Source organism: Idiotropiscis lumnitzeri, chromosome 4, assembly GCF_059441095.1.
Source record: "Idiotropiscis lumnitzeri isolate Australia: NSW breed Sydney's pygmy pipehorse chromosome 4, RoL_Ilum_1.0, whole genome shotgun sequence".
Lineage (NCBI taxonomy): Eukaryota > Metazoa > Chordata > Actinopteri > Syngnathiformes > Syngnathidae > Idiotropiscis > Idiotropiscis lumnitzeri.
In genome coordinates this window covers 30,347,191-30,367,836 of record NC_142394.1, presented here as the reverse complement: position 1 = coordinate 30,367,836, position 20,646 = coordinate 30,347,191, and the positions used below count along the sequence as shown (strand labels likewise).

At 47.1% G+C, this 20,646-nt stretch overlaps 1 protein-coding gene across 1 annotated transcript in view; it reads right to left on the bottom strand.

The window, feature by feature from the left end:
* Nucleotides 1-2,151: 2,151 nt before the first annotated feature.
* Nucleotides 2,152-20,646, bottom strand: part of LOC148339156 (dachshund homolog 2-like) — a 31,138-nt gene continuing 12,643 nt past the window's right edge. Inside the window, exons 2-12 of the mRNA XM_088293875.1 lie at nt 15,973-16,091; nt 11,447-11,557; nt 10,116-10,298; nt 8,740-8,903; nt 8,162-8,267; nt 7,819-7,878; nt 5,618-5,721; nt 5,387-5,534; nt 5,098-5,259; nt 4,810-4,872; nt 2,152-2,968 (exon numbers count right to left, since the gene is read on the bottom strand). Of these exons, the coding sequence (XP_088150001.1) occupies nt 2,931-2,968; nt 4,810-4,872; nt 5,098-5,259; nt 5,387-5,534; nt 5,618-5,721; nt 7,819-7,878; nt 8,162-8,267; nt 8,740-8,903; nt 10,116-10,298; nt 11,447-11,557; nt 15,973-16,091 (1,258 nt within the window). The 3' untranslated portion in view covers nt 2,152-2,930. The remainder of the gene's footprint in view (nt 2,969-4,809; nt 4,873-5,097; nt 5,260-5,386; nt 5,535-5,617; nt 5,722-7,818; nt 7,879-8,161; nt 8,268-8,739; nt 8,904-10,115; nt 10,299-11,446; nt 11,558-15,972; nt 16,092-20,646) is intronic.

Here is a 20,646-nt window from a genome sequence, read left to right as displayed (position 1 = left end):
TATAAAACTATTAAAAAATCTACTGATGCTCATGTAAACATTTTTTGTCATTTGCTAGCGTGGCGACGTCACCGTCACGCTGCATGTGCCTTTGTCACCAGCTCGCCACTGTTGAATCTCTTTGGCGCATACGCTAACGTGCTAATCGCGAGGCTGCATGGCATTTGGAGCAGAAAGGTGTGACATGCAAGCTTTCACACTGGCCAACATTTGCATACACACAAACGCACGCGCGCACAAATAGACACACTCCTCGGGGCCTGCCGTGAATAACAGCTGACCTTTGCACATTTAGGCTGTGAAATGACAGCGAGGCGAAAGGGAGGGCATTGCGATCACACCTCCCTCTCCAGTCGTCGTCGTCGTCGTCTCTCCATCCAAGAAAACAAATAATCGGCTTTGTATGTCGCAAACGCGCGACTTGCTTCACATGTGTCGTGTTGGAGTTTTGCGTCAACGCCCGCCATCCATCAAGTGAGCGGCGCCGGCCGACAGGAGCAACCAAGACACCAATCCAGCACAGCACGCTGCCATCGCGCTGACATTTATTTGACAGCGTGGGTTTATTATTATTTATTTTTTTAGTTCCATCGCTGACGGGATTTGCCATTTGTTTCTTTTGGGGATTTTGCGCTCGTCTTTTTGCGAAAGCGCCGCCATCTATTAAGTGAAGCGGGCAAACGACATGAGTGAAAATTTGCGACTGTTGGCGAAGGGAGCAAAATGCACGTCAGAGTTGGTTGAAGGTTGCAAATGTTCGCCAGACGTTCGCCAAGAAAATTTCCTTGTCACAAAAAACGTACAAACAAACATCTGACCTTGGACGAACTCGGACAAGAACGCCACATTCTCTATTTTCGCAAACACTCGAATGTTCACCGCACAGTGAGACCGGGGCTTAAGACCTGTAAGAAAACAAACGGTTGACGAACGTTGGGCAAACGTTTTGCGAACATTCGCAACTTTGAACGAACCCTGTCGTCAATGCGCATTTTGCCGCCTCCGCCAACCGTGGCAAATGTTCGACGTTCGGTTATTGGGAGCTTTCGTGTGTGAGGAGGAGGAGGGACAAAATTGTGAGCGTGTGGATGGAGAAAAGACACACGCACACACACCCCCACACCCCCCCCCCCCCCCACACACACACACACGCACACCCCCACCTTGTATTCCGTGGCTCCGTTTTGGGAGGAAATTCCCATCCTAATTTTGCTGATCAAGACTCTAATGAAGACTAATGATGGAGCGAGGAGCCTCTTCCTCTCTCATCCTCTTCCCTTCTTCATCTTTTTTACATCCACAAATAGTTGTGTTCATTTAAAGGGTCTCTATTGTCCAAAAGACACAACCCCCCCCCAAAAAAAATAAAAAATCTCCCTCGCAATGTAGTAGAATTGCAAATTCTGCAATTTGGAGAATAATAAAAGTTGTGCGCTTAACGTTGACACATTCAGTCCCGCAGCACGAAAAATTGAGAGGATCGACAAAATTTGCTTGCCTAAATGTTGTCATGTGATTTATGATTTTTTTGACTTGTGTTTTACGCCACACTTGTTTGGTGGCATCGAGTCATAGCGAACGTTTAAAATCGTGCTTGTGTCTTTATTTTGGCAGGAGACAAACCTATGAGACCAAAACATGCAATAGATGTCGAATAAATCTGATGTTAGTTATAATACAGATTTATTTATTGCTTGTTTGTTTAAAAAAAATGATCGCATATTAAATTGCAATATTGGGAGGGGGGATTATCGCAATTAGATTTCTCAAAATCGTTCAACCTGAGGCGTTACCATGGCTACCGTGACACCTTTCAGCATTTATTTGTTGTCACCCCCCCCCTACCCTTCATTTTCTCCCACATGGTTACTCACATCCGTCACGCGGTCACCTCTTCATCCCTCCTCATTCCCTCCATCATCTCTCGTCCATCCGTCCTCATCGCGGCGCTGCTCGTCCTCTGCCGTCCATCGCTCAGCTCTCGGGGCTTCCATTAGGGGGAAATGGAAAAAGTGACATCAGCTATTTGGGAAAAAGGGATGGAGACGAAGAGCCAGAGGAAGGAGGAGACACCGACGGCTGACGAGAGGCCGCGCGTCCGTCACCGAGTGTGGGAAAGAAAAAAAAAAGTAGCAAGTGCGCGTCACCCCGTCATCGGAATCGTGTATATTTGCGCTCACAAACAGGAAAGCCAAAGAAGAAAAAAAAACAAAAAAACAAGCAAGTGTCACTTCTATCTACACACATGAACCATTTCTGTACATTTCAAATTCACAAAGAACAGACAAGAGTTCGCACTTGGCAAAAAAGTGCAGGTGACAAAGTTACAAAGTGGAGCCGCAGAGCAACTTGATTTGCACAACGGCCGAGCGAGCAAAAAAAAGGAAAAGTGCTAATCAACTCACGCGGCAAACGACTACTTCCTGTTCGGGGTGAGGATAGAATATTCTAAAAATCAATTCATCGTAATAAAAAAAAAGGTTTTTGTTGTTTTGAACGTGTCCTTTAAGGTGATAGAAAACACTTGAGTGAGTCCAAGACAAGAAAGTGGAGGAGGAGGTGCGCTGAAGGTAAAACCATTTTAAAATACAAAAAAAAAAATCTCCCGGAAAGTTTTTTTTGTAAACAGTCTCCTTCCAGCGCAGAATGGCAGATTCCCGTCCAATCCGAGTGGGCCAGCCAATGAGGTGGACTCGACTTTCGCGAGCGGAAATGGAATGAGGTCACGTTTTGGTGCGTCCGTCCATCCCAGCATGCGTCGCACGGCAGCAAAAGGAACGGGAAGGAAGTCGCATTACACAAAGACGAATGCTTTTCTTGATTTCTTTTTTTTTTTGATGATGATGTCATGGTGGGGCTGAAGTGGCGTGGGGCATTGCATCCCGCCTGAGGAGGACGTGGCGGCGGCGGCGACGGTGGGCTCCACCACTTTAGAACATGATGGTGGTCTTCAGGAAAGCCCGAGATTCTGATTTGGAAGCAAAACAAAACAAATCATAAAACAGTTGCTCAAGTACGAGTAATGTGAGCATCTATATATTAGAGCTGTCAAAGTTAAAGCGTTAACTCGAGATTAATCTCCAAAAAATGTTACGCATTTCAATATTTTAACTCAGTTTTATATACTTCAACTATACTCCAAAACTAATTTGCATATTTTACAAAACCGGTACCACATTAGCTGCACATCTTTGGCACATCATCTCAGAACAAAACGCCGTGCTCAAACTACCGCTGAAAAAAACAAATATAGATATATATTTATATTACACACACACTAAAACGAGGTTAATCGTATGTTGTTGCCATCTCCTCTCCCTTAATGGCCGCAATCTCAGATCTCCTCTTTGCAGCCTCACACACCTTCCTTTCCCCCCGCGGTGTCATTGTTTTCTGCCAACGTTACATTTTCTGCATAACGGCGGCCATAACGCTGCCCTGTTCTCTCCTCCACTTCCTCCATCTGACAGGACATCCGTTCGGAAAATAACTTTTTTCTTCTCGGGTTTCCCTCTCATCTGCTGCCCTTTGCTATTTTTAACAAGCGCACTCTTTTCTCCATGCAGCACCACTTCCCATTCCTCACCTCCCGTCCTCTATCTGTTACGCTCAGGTTATTTTTATCCTGACCCGTTCTCCCGACGTCTTGTGCCTGGCGTAAAAGGTGTGCGGACGCGACAAATTGCGTCCTGCGTGACGCTCCAACTCGTGACAATAAAGAACTCAACGGTGGAGCAACACATGGAGACAGAAAGAAAAATACAACACCCACATGCATATATTCTTTTTCCTCTCTATAAAATGGTTACTATTACAGCATTTTCCTGAGTTACTAGTTCAAGTAGTAGTAAAAGAAGTCTAGTTTTGGTTTGCGTTTGCAACGTCGCATGACTATACTGCCTCCTTGTGGTCAAGGCATGTACACCAAAAGAAGCTGCAGCATTTTATGCCGTCCTCATCCTAGATTTTGATCAATGACAAAATTCTCACCAATTGGGATCAAGTCTTCTCGACTGTCACGTCTCGTAATCGGCATCAGGAGGCAAACACGCACGCGCGTGTGTCGCCCCGGTGAAAAATGGCACTGACCCGCCTTTTTAAAGTCTATCAGCAGGATGCCGTAAATGTCAGCGGGTCTGGCAACAAGGTCACATTTTTCAACTCTTCCCCCCCCCCCCCTTGCCCTCCTTTGCCTCATTTTCCTCCGCTCCTTCTCCTCTTCATCGGTGCATTTTTAGTTGCAACCTTTCCCATAAAAGCTCCTCTTCCTCCCCGCATCTCTTCTGATTCCAATGCCACATCTTTCTTTGTATTCAGCACTTTTCTCTCCACTCGTTAATTAAGAGTGTGGAAGGTGAGAGGCGAGGGAGGTTTGTGCGCGCGCATCAAAATCACTGTAGGTGCAAAACGCTTTTATGGCAGTGGGCATGCGTGTGTGTGTGCGTTGGCGTGTGTGTGTACCGCCGCAAACGGGTCCTCGTGGGCCAATCAACATTAATGAAATCAGGTGGGTCTGCAAGTGTGTGCGTGCGTGTACATGTCGGTGTGCGGCTGGCAGAAGAGTGCGGATCTAAAGGGGTCTAAAGAGGAGAGAGAGCTAATTAGAGTTCCGTCTCACCCAAGTGTGGATCAAACGCACACTCGTGCAGACACGCACACACACACGCACACACACACACTTAAACAGCTTAATCCTGTTATGATATCAAATCACCTACAGTATTCCTAAATCTATTTCCTGTCAACACTTCCCAACTTACTAAAACACACGCACACACGTTTTGTTTGTTAGGCTGTGCGTGTGTTTACCTTGCACAGCGGCGTTGTCTTCCTGGTTCCCGTTGATTTCATCCTGCTGGTCAGATGCAGCGTCTGCGCCGAACAGAAAATGGCAAAAGTATTCCTTTCAATCGGCTTCTCATGACGACGGACGATGGCGTGTCAAAGAAGGGGGCGGAGTAAAATCCAAATATTTTGATGCATTTTATTTTTTAAGTGTGTGAATTAAGACCAAGAAGACTTTGAGAACTTCATTTATCAGTTTGGACGGCAAAATGAAAACTATTTGACAGGATCAGCGAAGGCGTCACAACGTACCGGCGCCGTTGTCGTCGGCGACGTGCATCGGCTCGGGCGAGGACGAGGACGAGTGTTTGAGGGCGTGGCCTCCTCGCTCCCGCCGCTTGGACTCGAACTCGAGCGCTACCTGCAGCTTCCGCTTGGCCTTCTTCTCCTTCTTCAGACGCTTCTGGATGGACGCTGCGGGCAGAGGGGAAAGACGTTTTGGCTTTGGCGACGTTTCCCAGCACGCCTTGGGCCGGCTCGCCAAACGCATTTTGACGACAAGACAATTCAAAGTGGGAAATTTCAAGCGCGCCCGCGAGACCTCGGCTCTGCAGTTCCGAGGTCAGCTGCCGCTCCAGACTCTCTCTCATCTCCCGTTCGCGGTAGAGCTCCATCTTCAGCTCTCTCTTCTCCGCCTGGATCTGCTTGTCCTGCACGCGGGCATTCTCCACCGCCACTTTCAGCAGGCCCTGAAACACACACAGACACACACACACACACTTTGTTCAAGGGCCCACGAGGAAGAAAAAGAAAAGGAGTGCCGTGGCGGCACCTGTATGTTGGTGAGAAGCGTCTCCACGGACGACAGGCTGTCGGCGAACAAGAACGGGGCGGGGAAACCGGCGGGCAGGCCTTGACCTAGCGAGGGCTCGTCTTCTATGGACAAAACAAACAAGGGATACAGTTGTGTGTTTTTTTTTAATAGAGTTGTACATACTCAGATAGTTTCAATATATTTTCACCTAGTAAAACACTGACAGCATATTTTAAAACACGAAAAATGGTACAACGCCTAGAACATATTACCTGGAGCACAGTGGCGCTTTGAGATTGCACTTGTATTTTCTGGACTATAAGGCGCACCCGTATATAAGCCGTAGCAACTCTCTTTTTGGGGGGGGGGGGGGGGAGAAGAAAAAAAACGATCTACAAGCCGCAGTTTTCCATGTTTTTAAAAATGAGTTGTTTACTGCATGTCCAGAACGATTTTGTACTTTCAATGCACAAAAAAAGGTACAAAAACATTCAAACAGAACAGACCCAGGAGGAAAATAAAAAATAAAAAAGATCGAGCTTTATTTAGCGTATTTCCGGAACTATAGAGCGCCCCTAGTGGTGAAAGAAAAATCCACCGAAAAGCTGCACCGTTGTATTAGCCAGATGGTTCACAATCAAGGAAATAAATCGTGGCTTATAGTCCGGAAAATACGGTAAAACCAGAGCAAGGGCATCATTAAAAAGAATTCATCACTTTTTGTCACGCATATCCTGATCATTGACAAGCCTCAATTCCTCTCTGAGATCATCAGTGCGGCACTAATGAGAGTCGTGCGACGCAGAGGATAAAGAATCTATGACTGCATATTGTCAGTCTGGAACCGCAACATACATGCTATTTAGCGTACGTCGATGCTATTTAGCGTTAGCAATGAGCTAGCGGACTGAAAGACGAAGCTACGCGGCTGTTTGAAATACACAAAGCGTCACTCTCTCTTTGCTTTGAGTTGAGTTTGGGAGCAACAAACAGCTTGGAGGCTTTTTTTCTGGGATGAATTGTTCAGTATTTGCCAATTTCAACAGACCAAGTCTGTGCTTGCAAGTCAAATAAAAAAAAAAAGAACTAAGTTGTATCTCAAGGCACTTGAGTTCACTTTTCCCCCCAAAACACACACACACGCACGCACGCACGCACACACCGAAGTTGAAGAGGCGTTGTTTACTAAAGTGTAAAAGTCAATGATGCGGCATCACGGATCAATTACACTTGACACACGCGCGGGTCATTAGTATTCAGACAATCACGTGAGGTGCTAATTGGCAGGGATTAAAGACACCCTTGATTTAAGTGTGCGTGTGCGTGTGTGTGTGTGTGTGTGTGTGCGGGCCCATTGCGAGTGCGTCACAGTGTCTGCTCAGCCCTTAATGCCTAACACACTGACAACTGAGTTAACTCTGCTGTGAAATTAACGCTGATGAAGATGCACTCTACAGCGCTCACACACACACACACACACACACACCCACACACACACACACCTGCGCACACATGAGCACAAGTGTGTGTGTGTGTGTGTTAATCTCCTATCTGCCACCCCATCCATACTTTTTTCCTCCTCCGCCACTTGCGCTTATCTTTTTTCTTCTTCGCGTTGTTTGGAAGCGTCGGGAATCAGGGAACGTGTCGCGTTTCCAAGGATGGAAAATAACGCGGATGCTTTTAGTGGGACACCTCTTGACCCCTTTTAGCCCTGCCCCATTCACTTAGCCTCCCGCTCGCTCCTTTGCACGCACACACACACACGCACAAAACCATCCTCATCGGTCTGATTGATGGCGCCGAGACAGGTGATCAATAGAAGCGGCGGAACATCCTGACACTTCAGTTTGTGAGCAGGTGTGTGTGTGCGTGAGTGCGTGTGTGTGTAAATACAGGAGATGAAGAAAGTGCGGATGATTTGTCAGTTGTCAAAAGGAAATGGTTGAGAGTTTGGATGAAGGTGCATAATATGCAGAATATCTTGACATGCAAGTCTGGGTGTGTGTGGGTGTTTGTGTGCGTTTCTGTGAGTGTTTGTGTGTGGCAGGTGTGAGAGCGAGTTCCTCTGAGTGTGTGTGTGTGCGTAAGCAAGTGTGCTAGTGTGTTGGCGTGCCAATGTGTGAGTCGGTGTCGTGGCTTGCGTGTGTGTGTGTGTATGTCTGACGCCATGGTGAGTGTGTGTATTGATGCGCGCGTGCACGTGCGCGTGTTCTAACCTTTGTCCTTTGTGATTTTCTTGATGGGTGTTGCAACATCGGCATCAGCTGACAGCAAACCTGAAGAAGGAAAACCACAGTTAGTGTGCGTGTGCGTGTGCGCGTGTGTGTTAATACGAAGACCCTGCCATACATGAATAGCAAAAGAAATCAAAAGCAATTGATCAAATTCTGACCCAATATCATTTCAAACACATTTTATTTTTTCTTAAAAGTAAAGGAAGTAAAAAAAACTCTCCAGAACGACCCAGGCTCAAATTAGCTCCACCCCTCAGACAAATGTTTTGCAGATCCGTTTGTTTGCGTGTGGAAAGCTGTTAAAAGAGAAATAAAGTCTACACACCGAGTCTTTCCGGCGAGCTGGAGGCGGAGCTACTGGGCTGCGACTGCAGAGGGGTGTTCGTCTCATCAACAGAAGGCGACAGGGAGGGACTGTCGCACACCCGCTCCTGCCGAAGACGCGCAAACAAATAAATAAATTCACCACCGAAATGAAGACGGCTCGTGAAAATTAACAAAATATCTAAAACTCATTTTTCTTTGGCAAAATAAGTAAAAAATGAAAATGTTTTGGAAAAACAACTAAACTAACTGATCCTAAAAATGTTTTTTGGAGAAATAAATTAAATTAAAAATTTTAAATTAAATTTCGTACATGTACATCATACATCCGTGCGTCTTTGAATTTATTTTATCGCACAATAATCAATGACCTGTTTTTTTTTACATCTTGCACTTGACTAATACTCAATATATATTAAAAAAAACTAAAACTAACACTAAAATAAATAATAAAAATAAGTAAATGAAGAAACAAAAACCACTAAAAACTAACAAACGTGCTCTAAAATCTCATTGAATTTAACTGAATTAAAAAAGAAAAAAAAATGAACTCCCAAACTCTTGTGAGTCAGTTGTTACCTTGATGACGGGCGCCCGGTGCCCGTGGATCTGCTGAGCGGCGGCGGCCATGTTGGCGATGGTGCTGAGGTGGTTCATCTGCGACATCGCCATGGCGACGGAGGCGGGCGGCAAGCCCATGGGCAGCAACGGGTGGGGCATCATCATGAAGGGCAGCTCCAATCCTGGAACGCAAAAACGACACGCACGAGTGTCACGCAAGCTAACGTCGTGCCACACACATCGCTTCAGAAAAGGAAATATCTCAACGCGTGTTGAAGCGGCGCTGACCCGTCGTTGAACTTGTCAAACGGGTGGTTCAAAATGAAAGTTGACACCGAGGTGAAATGTTTGGTTTGCTTTCAAAGCCTCCCAAAACGTCCGACCCCGAGACGCCGCCCCCTTTCACCCTGACCCCCCCCCTCCCTTCGCCCTCGTCCGGCGTGTGCGTGAAAACGTCAGCTGGGAGTGCGCGTGTGGTCAACGTGAAACAATAATGCTGATTGCTGTTGTCCTGACGACTCGACAGATACAATAATCAATGTGAGTGTTTGTCACCTCCCGCCGTGTGCGTGTGTGTCAAACACATGACTCGCAATAAGAAGAAATGGCTGCCGGTGTGCGTGTGCGTGCGTGGGGGTGTGTGATGTTGATGAATTGAGTCATTTACTTGAGTGTCTGATGATTAATCCAGGCAGAGTGTTAATACAGGAGATGGCAACAGATTAAATGGCGTACATTAACTAATATTGCCAGCCCTTTTACACACACACACACACACACCCCGCACGCTCACTCGCTTTCTCTCATGCGCACACACTAAACTTTTTAGAACACACACTCATGATACACGCACACAAATTCATCAACAAGAAACACACAAACACACACACAAACTCAGGACACGTACAAACATGCTTACACGTAAAATTCATCATGACACACACACACATACATCTGAGGTATGAGAAAAACAACACAGCATCCTCATCATTATCCTCACACACTCGCACACAAACTCAAAATATACGCAGATATCAAGCTCATAATGATATGATGCACACACTCTTATCAAACTCTTCAGAATTCATTCACACACACTTTTGCTCATGATGTACACGCTTGGAAATCATCATGGCGAGAACACACAAACACACACACCAACATCAAATTGATGACAAAACATTAAACTCATATACACTCTCACACATAGTATCAAACTCATGACACACAATCAAACTTGAGACGCACACACACACACACGCATCAAAATCGTGGTGATATACTCTGACGCGCACACACACTGAGGGAGCCAGTGCAGCCGACTTGCGGCCGTGCATGTGCGCAACTGCCGCAAAAGTAAAACGGCGCAACTAAAGGAGCGTGCGCTTTCTCACTGTTGGCGAGCAGCTGCTGCTGCTGTTGTTGAAGTTGCTGTTGATTGACAGCCCCCAAAGCCGGGCCCCGCCCTCCTCCTCCTCCCGCCGGGATGGCCCCGCCTCCTCCTCCGGGTCCGCCACTTTGGGCTCCGGCCGGGGGGCTGCTCAGTCGCTCCTTGTCCCAGGAGCTCTCACTTCCTCCTGAGCACAAAGGAAGAAGGCATGAAGCACAACAACTTCCTGCAAAACTTGTTCTGGCCAATTCTCTCTCTCTCTCTCTCTTTGTGTCTTGTCTGTGTAATGATGCCTCGCTCGCTCGCTCGCTCGCCCGGTCGCCACCTCACTCCCTCCACTTGCCTTTTCTTCCCTCCCTCATCCATCTTCATCTCCCTCCATTAGTTTGAATTAGCAGCCGTCTCTCTCTATTATTGCCCACTGAATTCCCTCCGCCGTGCACGTCCACTGACGTGTGCGTGCGTGCGTGCGAGTGCGTGCGTATGCGTGTGTGTGTGTGTGTGTGTGTGTGTGTTTGTGACAGCTGGGCCTCATCCCCTCTGCGCTTACACCAGGAAGACAAGAAGTATAAACAGATGGGCAGATGTTCCCTCTCTTTCCATGGTGGCGGCCACATGCAAATGTCTTGTCCCGCAAGAAGCGCCACTCCGAGCAGGATTTTTACATTTTACAATAAAAAAAAAACAACAACAAGAGGACAAAATGGACCAACCGGCCATTTGAAGGAAATGGCTCGCCGTTCCTTTCCCTTTCTGCTTTTTGTTTTGCCTTCTTTCAATAATTCACACCGAGATATAATGGACTCTTTGTTGAATGCACGTCAAGCGTAAACGCACGCACGCACGCTTGACATGTCCGTTTCAATTCAACACATTGAAAAAAACACTCGATAGTATTGTGCTTTAAAAAACAGAATAACGACACAATTCAGTAGAATAAATAAAAATGAAACTGTTTTTGCTTCATTTCAAAAGACACGTGCTGTGTATAATACAGACAGAAAGATTTCCACGACATCGAGACGAGCTCAGTAATTGTAGCCGTTCTTTGCAGATGATAAACAATATTTAAATTCCTGTGACGATTGCATAGAGTGTCTGTCCATGTGTTGCTGCTCGATTAAAACAGACACATCGAAGCATTTTTTTTGGGGGGGGGGCATACGACCGTTTGCAATATCTGTCAGCAAGTCCAACTGAGAGAGCGAGAGAGCGAGCGAGAGAGAGTGAGAGAGAGAGAGAGAGAGCGAGCGAGAGGGAGAGAGAGAGAGAGAGAGAGAGAGAGAGAGAGAGAGAGAGAGAGAGAGAGAGAGAGAGAGCGCGTGCATGTGTTACCCGCGTTGGAGTGCATGTCGTCGTTGTCCGACTCGTTTCCGTTCTGCAGACTCATCATCATCTTCATCTTGTGCAGCTTCTGGAGCTCGGCCATGGCGGCTGCTGTCAGGCCTGACGCACACGCACACAAACATAGCAGTCAATATGCGCATCCTCATGTCGCCTCCAGGTGGCGTCACCGGGGTGCCGACGCCGGCTGCCATTGTCGCCCACGTTGCCTTGAAGTCGTTTTGTTGGAGTGTTTCAGATGCCCCGAGGACACGTCCGACGATAGGCGGCGAGACAAAGCGCACACGCATGCATGCACACACTCACACGCACAGTGCACGCGCACACACTCTTTTGTACGGACTAAGATCCCGGGCTCAGTGCGCTGACCTGGAACTGACTTCTATACACAACAACCACCAGAGTGAGAGAGATGACCTCGTGTGTGTGCGCGCGTGCGTGAGTGGGGGTGTGTGTCTGAAGGAATGCATGCATATTTTTCTGTGACCGTGTGTGTGTGTGTGTGTGTGTTGATTTTGCCCTAACCACGGATGAAGGCCTTGGAGGAATGCTCATTACACACACACACACACACACACACACACACGCACAACACAACACAGTACAGTTGTCCGCAGGCTATAAAGAACACACAACGGGGGACTTGCGTGGTCAGACACACAACCACGTTGCCCGAAAATTGAGGACTGAACATGGACGACAAAACGCGGCGCCGTGGGTGGTCCTACTTCAAAAGTTGCGGCGCCAAACGTCGTGGCGAGCAATGCCCACTGGACGCTTGACTTGGATGCAAGCGGAAGGCGATCGATAGAACGGGAAAGCCACGATACCGTTCTCCATCACGACTATCATACACGCACACACAGACGCGCGCGCGCGCACACGCACTTGCCGAGATCGATGTCTTTCCGCTGTGTCCACGGTTACCGAGCATCGACCCCCGTCGCTAATGGCGACCGAGGAACCTTGGGAATTAGCGCGGGATTGATTGACAGACTGGCTCAAAGACACTTGCATCATCACAACCTGTGCACGTGCGTGAGCGTGCGCGCGTGTGCTCACAATCCGCTTACGTTTCTCTTACGTGATCCTTCGCGACTGTTGTTTTTTCACGTCCGCACATTTTGTTGATCTTGACCCAAGTCAAGTCATAATAGCGATCATCATGAACTTTTCTAAATGTATGAATAGCGTCGCCGACATGAACAGGTGGATGATTAATGATTAATTCACAGGTTAGTGAATTTTCTGTAGTAAACCATTTTTGGATAAAATGTAATTTTTTAAAGATTGAGTATGTCTTCCCGTTCACTGTTTGACCCAAATGTAAGTGATGAAAACTCAGGACGGTTCTGTTTCATCATTCAGGATTCACAGCGGCGTATTTACGTGCGTAACTTTCCTTCTCGGTGCACCGTTCCATGAAAAATACACTTTGAAAGCTTTCATGGCAGATATCAAAATAGAATCACAAAGTATAATGGCAGTCTTGCTAAATTGGTCAAAAAGTACATCGTCAACTGGCGAAACTACGTTCATTGAAAAGAATAAAACAGCAAAAATCATAATGATATAAAATGTTAACGTACACTTCATTTGGCCTTCTTCTGGCTGATGTACTTTATGTATTAGCGTCGCTTCATTTTCAGTTTTGGACCTGTGTCTTTCACCGCCGCGACGTCTACATTCCAGATTAGCTTAGCAGTTAGCATGGCTTCTTCTCGTCCGCTTTTGTGGGACTCATTTGATGTGCGTCTTATTTGCTGCCATTGAGGTGAGGTCGGGCAATTTTGAGGAGTGATTGTGCACCGTGGAAGAATGGAGCTTAGCGGTTAGCGAGCTAGCCGCAGTTCGGAGAATGTTAGCTTAGCAGCTAGCGTTCCTGCTGTGGTTAGCGAACACAATCAAACAACTTTTGAGCATTGGGACAGAATTGGAGGCATTGAATTGGGCGGTCATTAGGATGTGGTGGAGCCCCCCCCTCACCCCCCCCCGCTTCTAGACTCCCCTGCAAGACCCCACTAGCGTGAAACTCGGCCCATTTGGCTCCTCAATATTTGATGGCGCCCGCCGCCTGTGATCAAGCGAGTGAGCGAGTGCACTCTGAGAGACGGAGTGACACTTTGAATAAAACAAACAGCAAAAGAGAGAAATTGCTCTTTGTGTTCTCGATTTAGAAAGGCACTATTCTCTTTTTTTTTTTTCATGCTACCGTGCGCGCCGAGTTCAACAGATTTAATGGCCGCGCCCCAGCACTTAAGTCGGCCGTCTTCAACTTTCTCCAGAAGGTCCGAGATGCCATTTTGTTACTTTTTTCCCGTCAACAAATGACTGACATTTTCAGTCAAACGGACGTCGGCAAGGAAAGCCGCACGTCACTCACTCAACAGTTCATCCAGTGTGTGTGGTGTTTCGCTTTGAGTGACTTCAATAGATGAATTCAATTCATTTCAATGGACAATATTGATTTGATTTGCGAAAAAAAAAGATGAACAGAGATCAAAAAGCCTTGGGAGCACTTGAGCTTTTCTTCCACCCACTCCCTCTCTCCTTCCTGATCGCCCATCCTGAATCGCTGCAGGTGCACATGAGGGTCTTCAGATGAGTGCTTATTCTTTTCACAAGAAGATTGAAACCACTTCATCTGTGATCAACACAGCTCTCATGCGTGTGCGCGTGTGTGCGTGCGCGTGTTCATCAGTGCGCCAAGTTGTTACGAGCAAGCGGGGCGCATTTCTGCATTCTAGGATGCGCCGCGTGCGCTCGCGTTGGAGGGACAAGGCAGAGCATTGAGCTGTTCAGCGCGCGTGTGAATTAACAAGTCAAATGAGCGGCACAAAAAAGAGCCTGAGAGGTTAGCATGCGCAACCTTAACCTGATCGCTTCGTCAGTGTTGCGAGCAATTAAAAAGATGACGCTTTTGCTCGGAATTGACCGAAGATGTGAATGCTTGTTTATGATCCATCTTGTGATTGGATCAGTGATCTTTTTTTTTTTTTTTTTTTACTCTCTGATCTGTCCCAAAAGCCCGGATTGTGTCAAGACTAGTCTATATGCGCCACGTGATGGGCCAGCGACCGGTCCTAGGTCTACCTCACCCCCTCGCCCAAAGTCAGCCGGGATAGGCTCTGTGTCACCCACGACCCGACTGAGGTTCCGCTACAGAAATTCCACGAATGGCATCGATTATGCCAATGTGCCGACATAATTGACGCGACAAGCCGAAGTTCAGCCCCTAGTCTATATCTTCGACTCAAAAGCTGTGCTGATCTCAAATCCAAAGCGAGGCAAGGCCGCCATCTACAGGGATCTGTTAGTCATTGCAATGGTTTACAAACCTCAAATTTCACAGCGAGGCTCGGTCACAAACTCTTCCACAAAAAAGGGGACAAAAGAACAACAGCAGCCCCATTTCTACAATTTGAGTCCACAAATTTAAATGATGCCATTCCTAAGAAATCACGATGTCCCGTGTGATTCTTGCGGGCGACCTGCTATGGGCGGTTGACTTCCTGTTTCTTCCCACGCATGACAGCAACGTAAGCTTCGCCGGGCAAATTCATCCTAAAAATGAATTCCGAACCTGCGCAGCGTTCGTCACCCCCCTCGCCCGTCCGACCGCGTTTCACCCTCCCGCCCCAAACCGCCTCTTTGCGCTCGCCGTTTTCCAGCCGAGTGATAAACGTCCATCTGCGATTGGCCGACACCTGCCGCGACCCCCCCTCACCTCCCCCGTCGTTGCCGCCGACTCCGCGAGGTCGTAAACAACAGCTCGTCTCCCGCGGCAACCGGGCGTCTCCATGGACGCGAGGGCCGCCTCGACCACGCGTGCACGCGAGGTGGAGGACGACGGCGACACGTGACGACGGCCGACGGTGCGTGTGTGCGCGCGTGTGCACTAATGAGCGATCATAAGTGAGCAAATGTTTTCTCTGGGATCCACTAATGTTCACCAAACACTCTCACTTGGGCACACACACGTACCTGGTGGGCGTGCGTGTGCGTGTGTGTCATTAGTATGCCACACTGAGCTGTGTCCATATGTCACTAAACACAAGCATGTTTTATTAATCCTGCAGTGGGGGGGGGGGGGGAGGGAACGGCAGAAACGAGGAAGAGGAGGGAGAACTCCGAGGAAGTTCAAAGGTGGAAGGAGAGAGGAGGCGAAAGGAGGACGGAGGAGGTGGGGGTGGAAGGAAGGAGGCGAGGATGGAGGAGAGGCTGAGGAAAAGCAGGAGGGAGGGAAGGAGGAGGAGGGGGGGAGATGGACAGATGGAGGAAAGGGACCCAGGAGACGAGTCATTCATCACACCAGCATGCCGCCTGCACTCGTTCACCTCCTATCTCCCTCTGTCAGGTCTTTCTCGTCCCTTCTTCCATCTCCTCTTCCCCCCCTCTTTCATCCCTCCATCTCTCCAGCCACTCGCTTGTTACTCCTCACATCTGGTCTCATTCCCCCCCCCGCCATGTTGTCGTCCTCGGCGGTGCTATAAAGGGAGGCGAGAAAAGATTCTGACCGGTGTGAGACAGCAGGTTGGGGGACAGCAGGCCGGGCAGGCCGGGGTGAAGAAGCCTCGGGCTGTCCTGGATGCCGGCGCCGGAAGAACAACGCTTGGGAGGACGACCCGGACGAGAGCTGCAGGCGAGAGACACAGAGAGGAGGAATCAGAAACGCCATCGCAGCATTGGTGACGTCAAGAGAAATAAGATTTGGAAATTGAAAAAAAAATGGAAAATTCCATTCTTCTTAAAAAAAAAAATGTTTCCCCTCTCATTATTGTGATTGGGATCTATTATATGATATAATCTTCAGGTTTTCTTTTTTGACACGTTACAACATCAGAGCAAGATAACAACATTCCAAAACTCTTGTCAAAAAATAATTGGCAAACATTTCTCTCTGTTGCAAAGTTAATCAAATACGAAAGGACAACATCAAGCGGAAATTGACAAAAGTTATTTTATTGGCCGATTAATCCACGATTGGAATTTTATTTTGCCAAATATCGGAATCTGCATCGGCCTCACAGAATGTGGATCGGTCGGCTCTGATTGATGACCAGCAAGTATGGGTACTTTTTTTTTTTCCACAATACATCATGAGTCAGAGATAACAACATTCAAACATTACAGCCACTTCCAAAAAAAAAAAAAATAATAATAATGATGATCAAAATAATTCAATGTCTGACAATTTTTCCCACTGTCAAAAAGTTAAACAAATACTTAAGGAAAAAGTAAAAATCAAATGCATTGTTAAAGCGTTAGAGGACCAAAAAAAGTTCTTTTATTCATTTTCCTTTATATATCAAACAATTATTCTGTGATTGTAATTTTATTCGAGCAAATTTTGGAATTGGCATCAGCCTAAAAAAAAATCTGTAGTACGACCCGACAGATTAATCGGACAAAATTAGATTTTTTAAAATTGGTTGCAAGAATATAATGACATTCAAACATTTGCCCCAAGACCCCCTCAAAAAAAAAAAAAACATATTAGTTGTTTTTCTAAATCGCAATATTCTAGAGTGCTTTTTTTTAAACAATTTTTTTTTGTGGTTAGTACGCAGCAACGGCTTAATACCATTTCCATTCATTTGCAGCACCATCAACCGGCGACCTTTTGACCTTGGCGGTACTTTATCGTGCGTCAAAGCGACGACGCAACCTCAAACACGGCCACGACGCGCTCATCTGACAACTAAACCCGAAAACCCAAGCAGGCCAGCGCGCGGCGGGGCGGCTCGCTCTAACAGATGGCCTCGCAAAGTCATTTACACCTAGCGAGGAGAAAAAAAAAAAAAAGCGACGAGAACGAGACGCGTCGCTGCAAAACATCTCCGTCGTCATGCGACTCCTCGGAAGATGGAGACGATGCTCGCCAGGACTTTTGAGGCTGGTCCCGCTGGGAGGAGCGCCGTGGAGGGTGTGAAAAGATGTGGCGGGAAAAGCAGCGTTTGGGACCAGAGCGCAAACACACACACGCACACACCCCAAGATACACACACACACACACACTGAATGTGGAGCAAAGCAGCATGAAGGACAGGATAAGAGACACCTTTACTTTTCATCTGAACTCAGATTCACCTCTCTACGTCACACTCCTCCATGACCACATGAAGGCGTGTGTGTGTGTGTGTGTGCGCGCGCGTGTGTGTGTGTGTGTGTGTGTATACAAAAGACACATGATATCGCCTTCTCATTACAGTTCTTTGTTCTGTGTGTGTGTGTGTCCCGTCGGGTTGCCATATGTCGCGTATTAATCCTCGTCAGTGGTCCACTCACTCTTCCACACAAAGAGCAGGTCGCACACACACACGCACACACACCCACGCACTGACCTAAATTCATTTGTTAACCTTGAGTGTAGTGAAAGCCTTAAATAGACATCGGTCCTCCTCGCCACGGGGGCCGGAAAACAGACTGGAGTCGCCAAACAGTCGCACTCAGGACGCGCGGCACTTTATTGTCTCAAGACACACACGCACGCACGCACACACACGCACGCACGCACACAAAACGATCTGACGAGCCACCTTGAAGTAAGTCTTCTCACTCGGACACGCGCACCATCTCCTGTCCTCCCAAATGGCCGTTTCTATAGCGACGGAGCCTTGATCAATACTTCGTCATCGGCTGTGATGGCCGGTCAGGGTCGGTCTCACTCACACACACGCACACACGCACACGCACACAAACAGGCATGGCGGTGAATAAGCACGGATTGGCGAAGCCGTTTGACAGATTGATTTAGCGGGAGACGAGCAGAGGTCACACACGCGCACTCGCGCGCACGCTGACAGCAGCGTAGTTTATCAGAGGCGGGTACGGTCAATACGTTGGGCCGAGTGAGAGGTCGCCCCTCTTTAGCGAGCATCTTTCATCTTGCTCGCATCGCTCCATCCGTTTGGCCAGCTCATCTGTCCATTTCCTGTCTGGGATTCTTCCTCATTCCTCCTCCTCCGCCTCCATTCAAGAGTCGATAAGTGCCGTTTTGGTACAGCGGGATCACTCACATCTTTGCCTTGGAGCTCAATTGTTTTTTTTTTGTTTTAAGGAGACACGAGAGGAACGGATGCGCATGTCCGTCCACTAACACGGTCACTCAACTAGTCGATGAATCGACTAGTCTGCATTTAAAGCTTGAAGTCCACTAGTGGCTAAGGGCTAGCCAATTAGCAGCCAGATGCTAACCTGAGCTCACGACAACCAATCTTGTTCGATGACGCCCATGTCACTCACCGGGCAAGCCCCGCCTCCTTTTCAAGGCACACACATTCAAAGTCACGCGTACAGTGAACTGTATCATAAAGAAAAATCTTTTTTTTTTTTTATCTGATTGATTGACTCGGACTGGACGTTCATCACCTGATCGTCAAATACAAAAAAAAAAATCTTTAGTTGTTCATCCACACACACAAACGCACACAAACACACACATCCTAATCATGGACTCTCACACCGAAAGAGAGATGGATGTTTACTTTCATCCGCGCTCGCGCCGCTTTGATTGGGCAGATGAATGACTTCATCGTTCGCGGACGTGCGCGTGCGACAGCAAGTGTGAAAGGAAGAGAGACGGCCGAGGTAGCCGATAACAAAGTATTGATCGATAAGAGAAGTAGAGCGAAAATAATTTCAGGAGGAGGGGTGGAAAAAAAAAAAGGAAAACGGCAAGATGAAGAAACAGGAAGTAGAATTGACGGATGACACGCCTCACTTCCTGCCCTTCCCATAAGATCGAGTCGTCTATCCAGCCTTTCTTATCGAGGAACAGGTGTGCGGCGGGACAGGAGGCAAAAACACTCTTGCATAATTAACCAGCACGACATTAAATATTAAACAGCTCTCACACACACACACAATCGCTGACGAGACAAGTTATACAGGTTGATGCGCTAACGTGTGTCTGCATGTCTCTACAAAAAGTGTGTGTCTGTTTTGGTGAAGGCTTCAAGCGTCATTACCTTACTTCCTCAGCATGTTGGCAAACACACACAAACACACACACACACAAACACACACACACACACGCACGGAGAACGCTCTCACATGTTAGTATTTAGGAAGCTCAACGATAAAAGTGCTGAGCCCTCTTTTGAAGTCGCCCAAAACAACAGGAGGTTTTCACCTTGCGAAGGCGGCCGGAGGTCACAAGCGACAATACGGTTATTTTCATTATTTGCATTGAAAAAAAAAAAAAAAAAAAATTACAAGCTAGTGGACCAAACCGAAGAAATCTGTTGATATTGTGAATGCGATTTAATACACAATTATGTGGGGTTTTTTTTGCAAACAAGCAATAAATTAATTTGTAATCTAATCAATATCACATATATTATACAAACAGTAACAGCGAACAAAACAAATTTGTGGCCACATCACGTCAACTCTTCATGTTTGATGAAACAATTTGTTCATTTCTGAGGCCGAAGCGACGGACTGATCAAGCACAGTTTACTTTTGTTATTTGCCCCAAATTGTCGTCGTTGCGATTTGAAAATATCAACTTCAATTTGATTCGTTGTTCATCCCTACGTAGCATAAACAATAATTATCAAATGAACATTCACATACTTTCTGCATGATGCACTTATTCCGAAAGACAAGCTGTCCCACTTCCGGGAGTGGCAGGCGCTTACGTAGCCATCCTTCTTGAATAAAAAAAAGGATCAAAACACTAAATAGCACATTTTTGTGGCTGCTGGTGTGACGCAACTCAATTTGTCATTGTCGCTATCAAAATAAAATGAATGCGGGGGACGATCATGTGACCGGAGGCAGCGTTTTGATTGGCCACCTGAATTTCTACTCTTCCTTCGTAGCTCAAGCAGCACACACACGCGACGTTTAGCACCTCGCGAGGCCAAAAATTGCAAACCAAAATCGCAATTTGTATGAAGGCCTTGCGAGGTGGAAAACTCAACAAAGATGACGGGAACACGACAAAACCTTCTGCCTCCAAATCTAAACTGTAAAAGCTATGCTAGTTTCCATTTGACTGTCCTTGTTTTTTAGCATTTTTTTCTTAGCATTAAGCTAGGAGGCTTTGAAGGACATTTTGTATATTGTGTGTATCTAGTGTATATTCTATGTACTCTCACGAGTCACGTTATTCTAATAAATATTGCGTCTGTGAAGTATGAATTAAACGGAAAAATGTTACGTTTTATTTATGCATCCCAGGG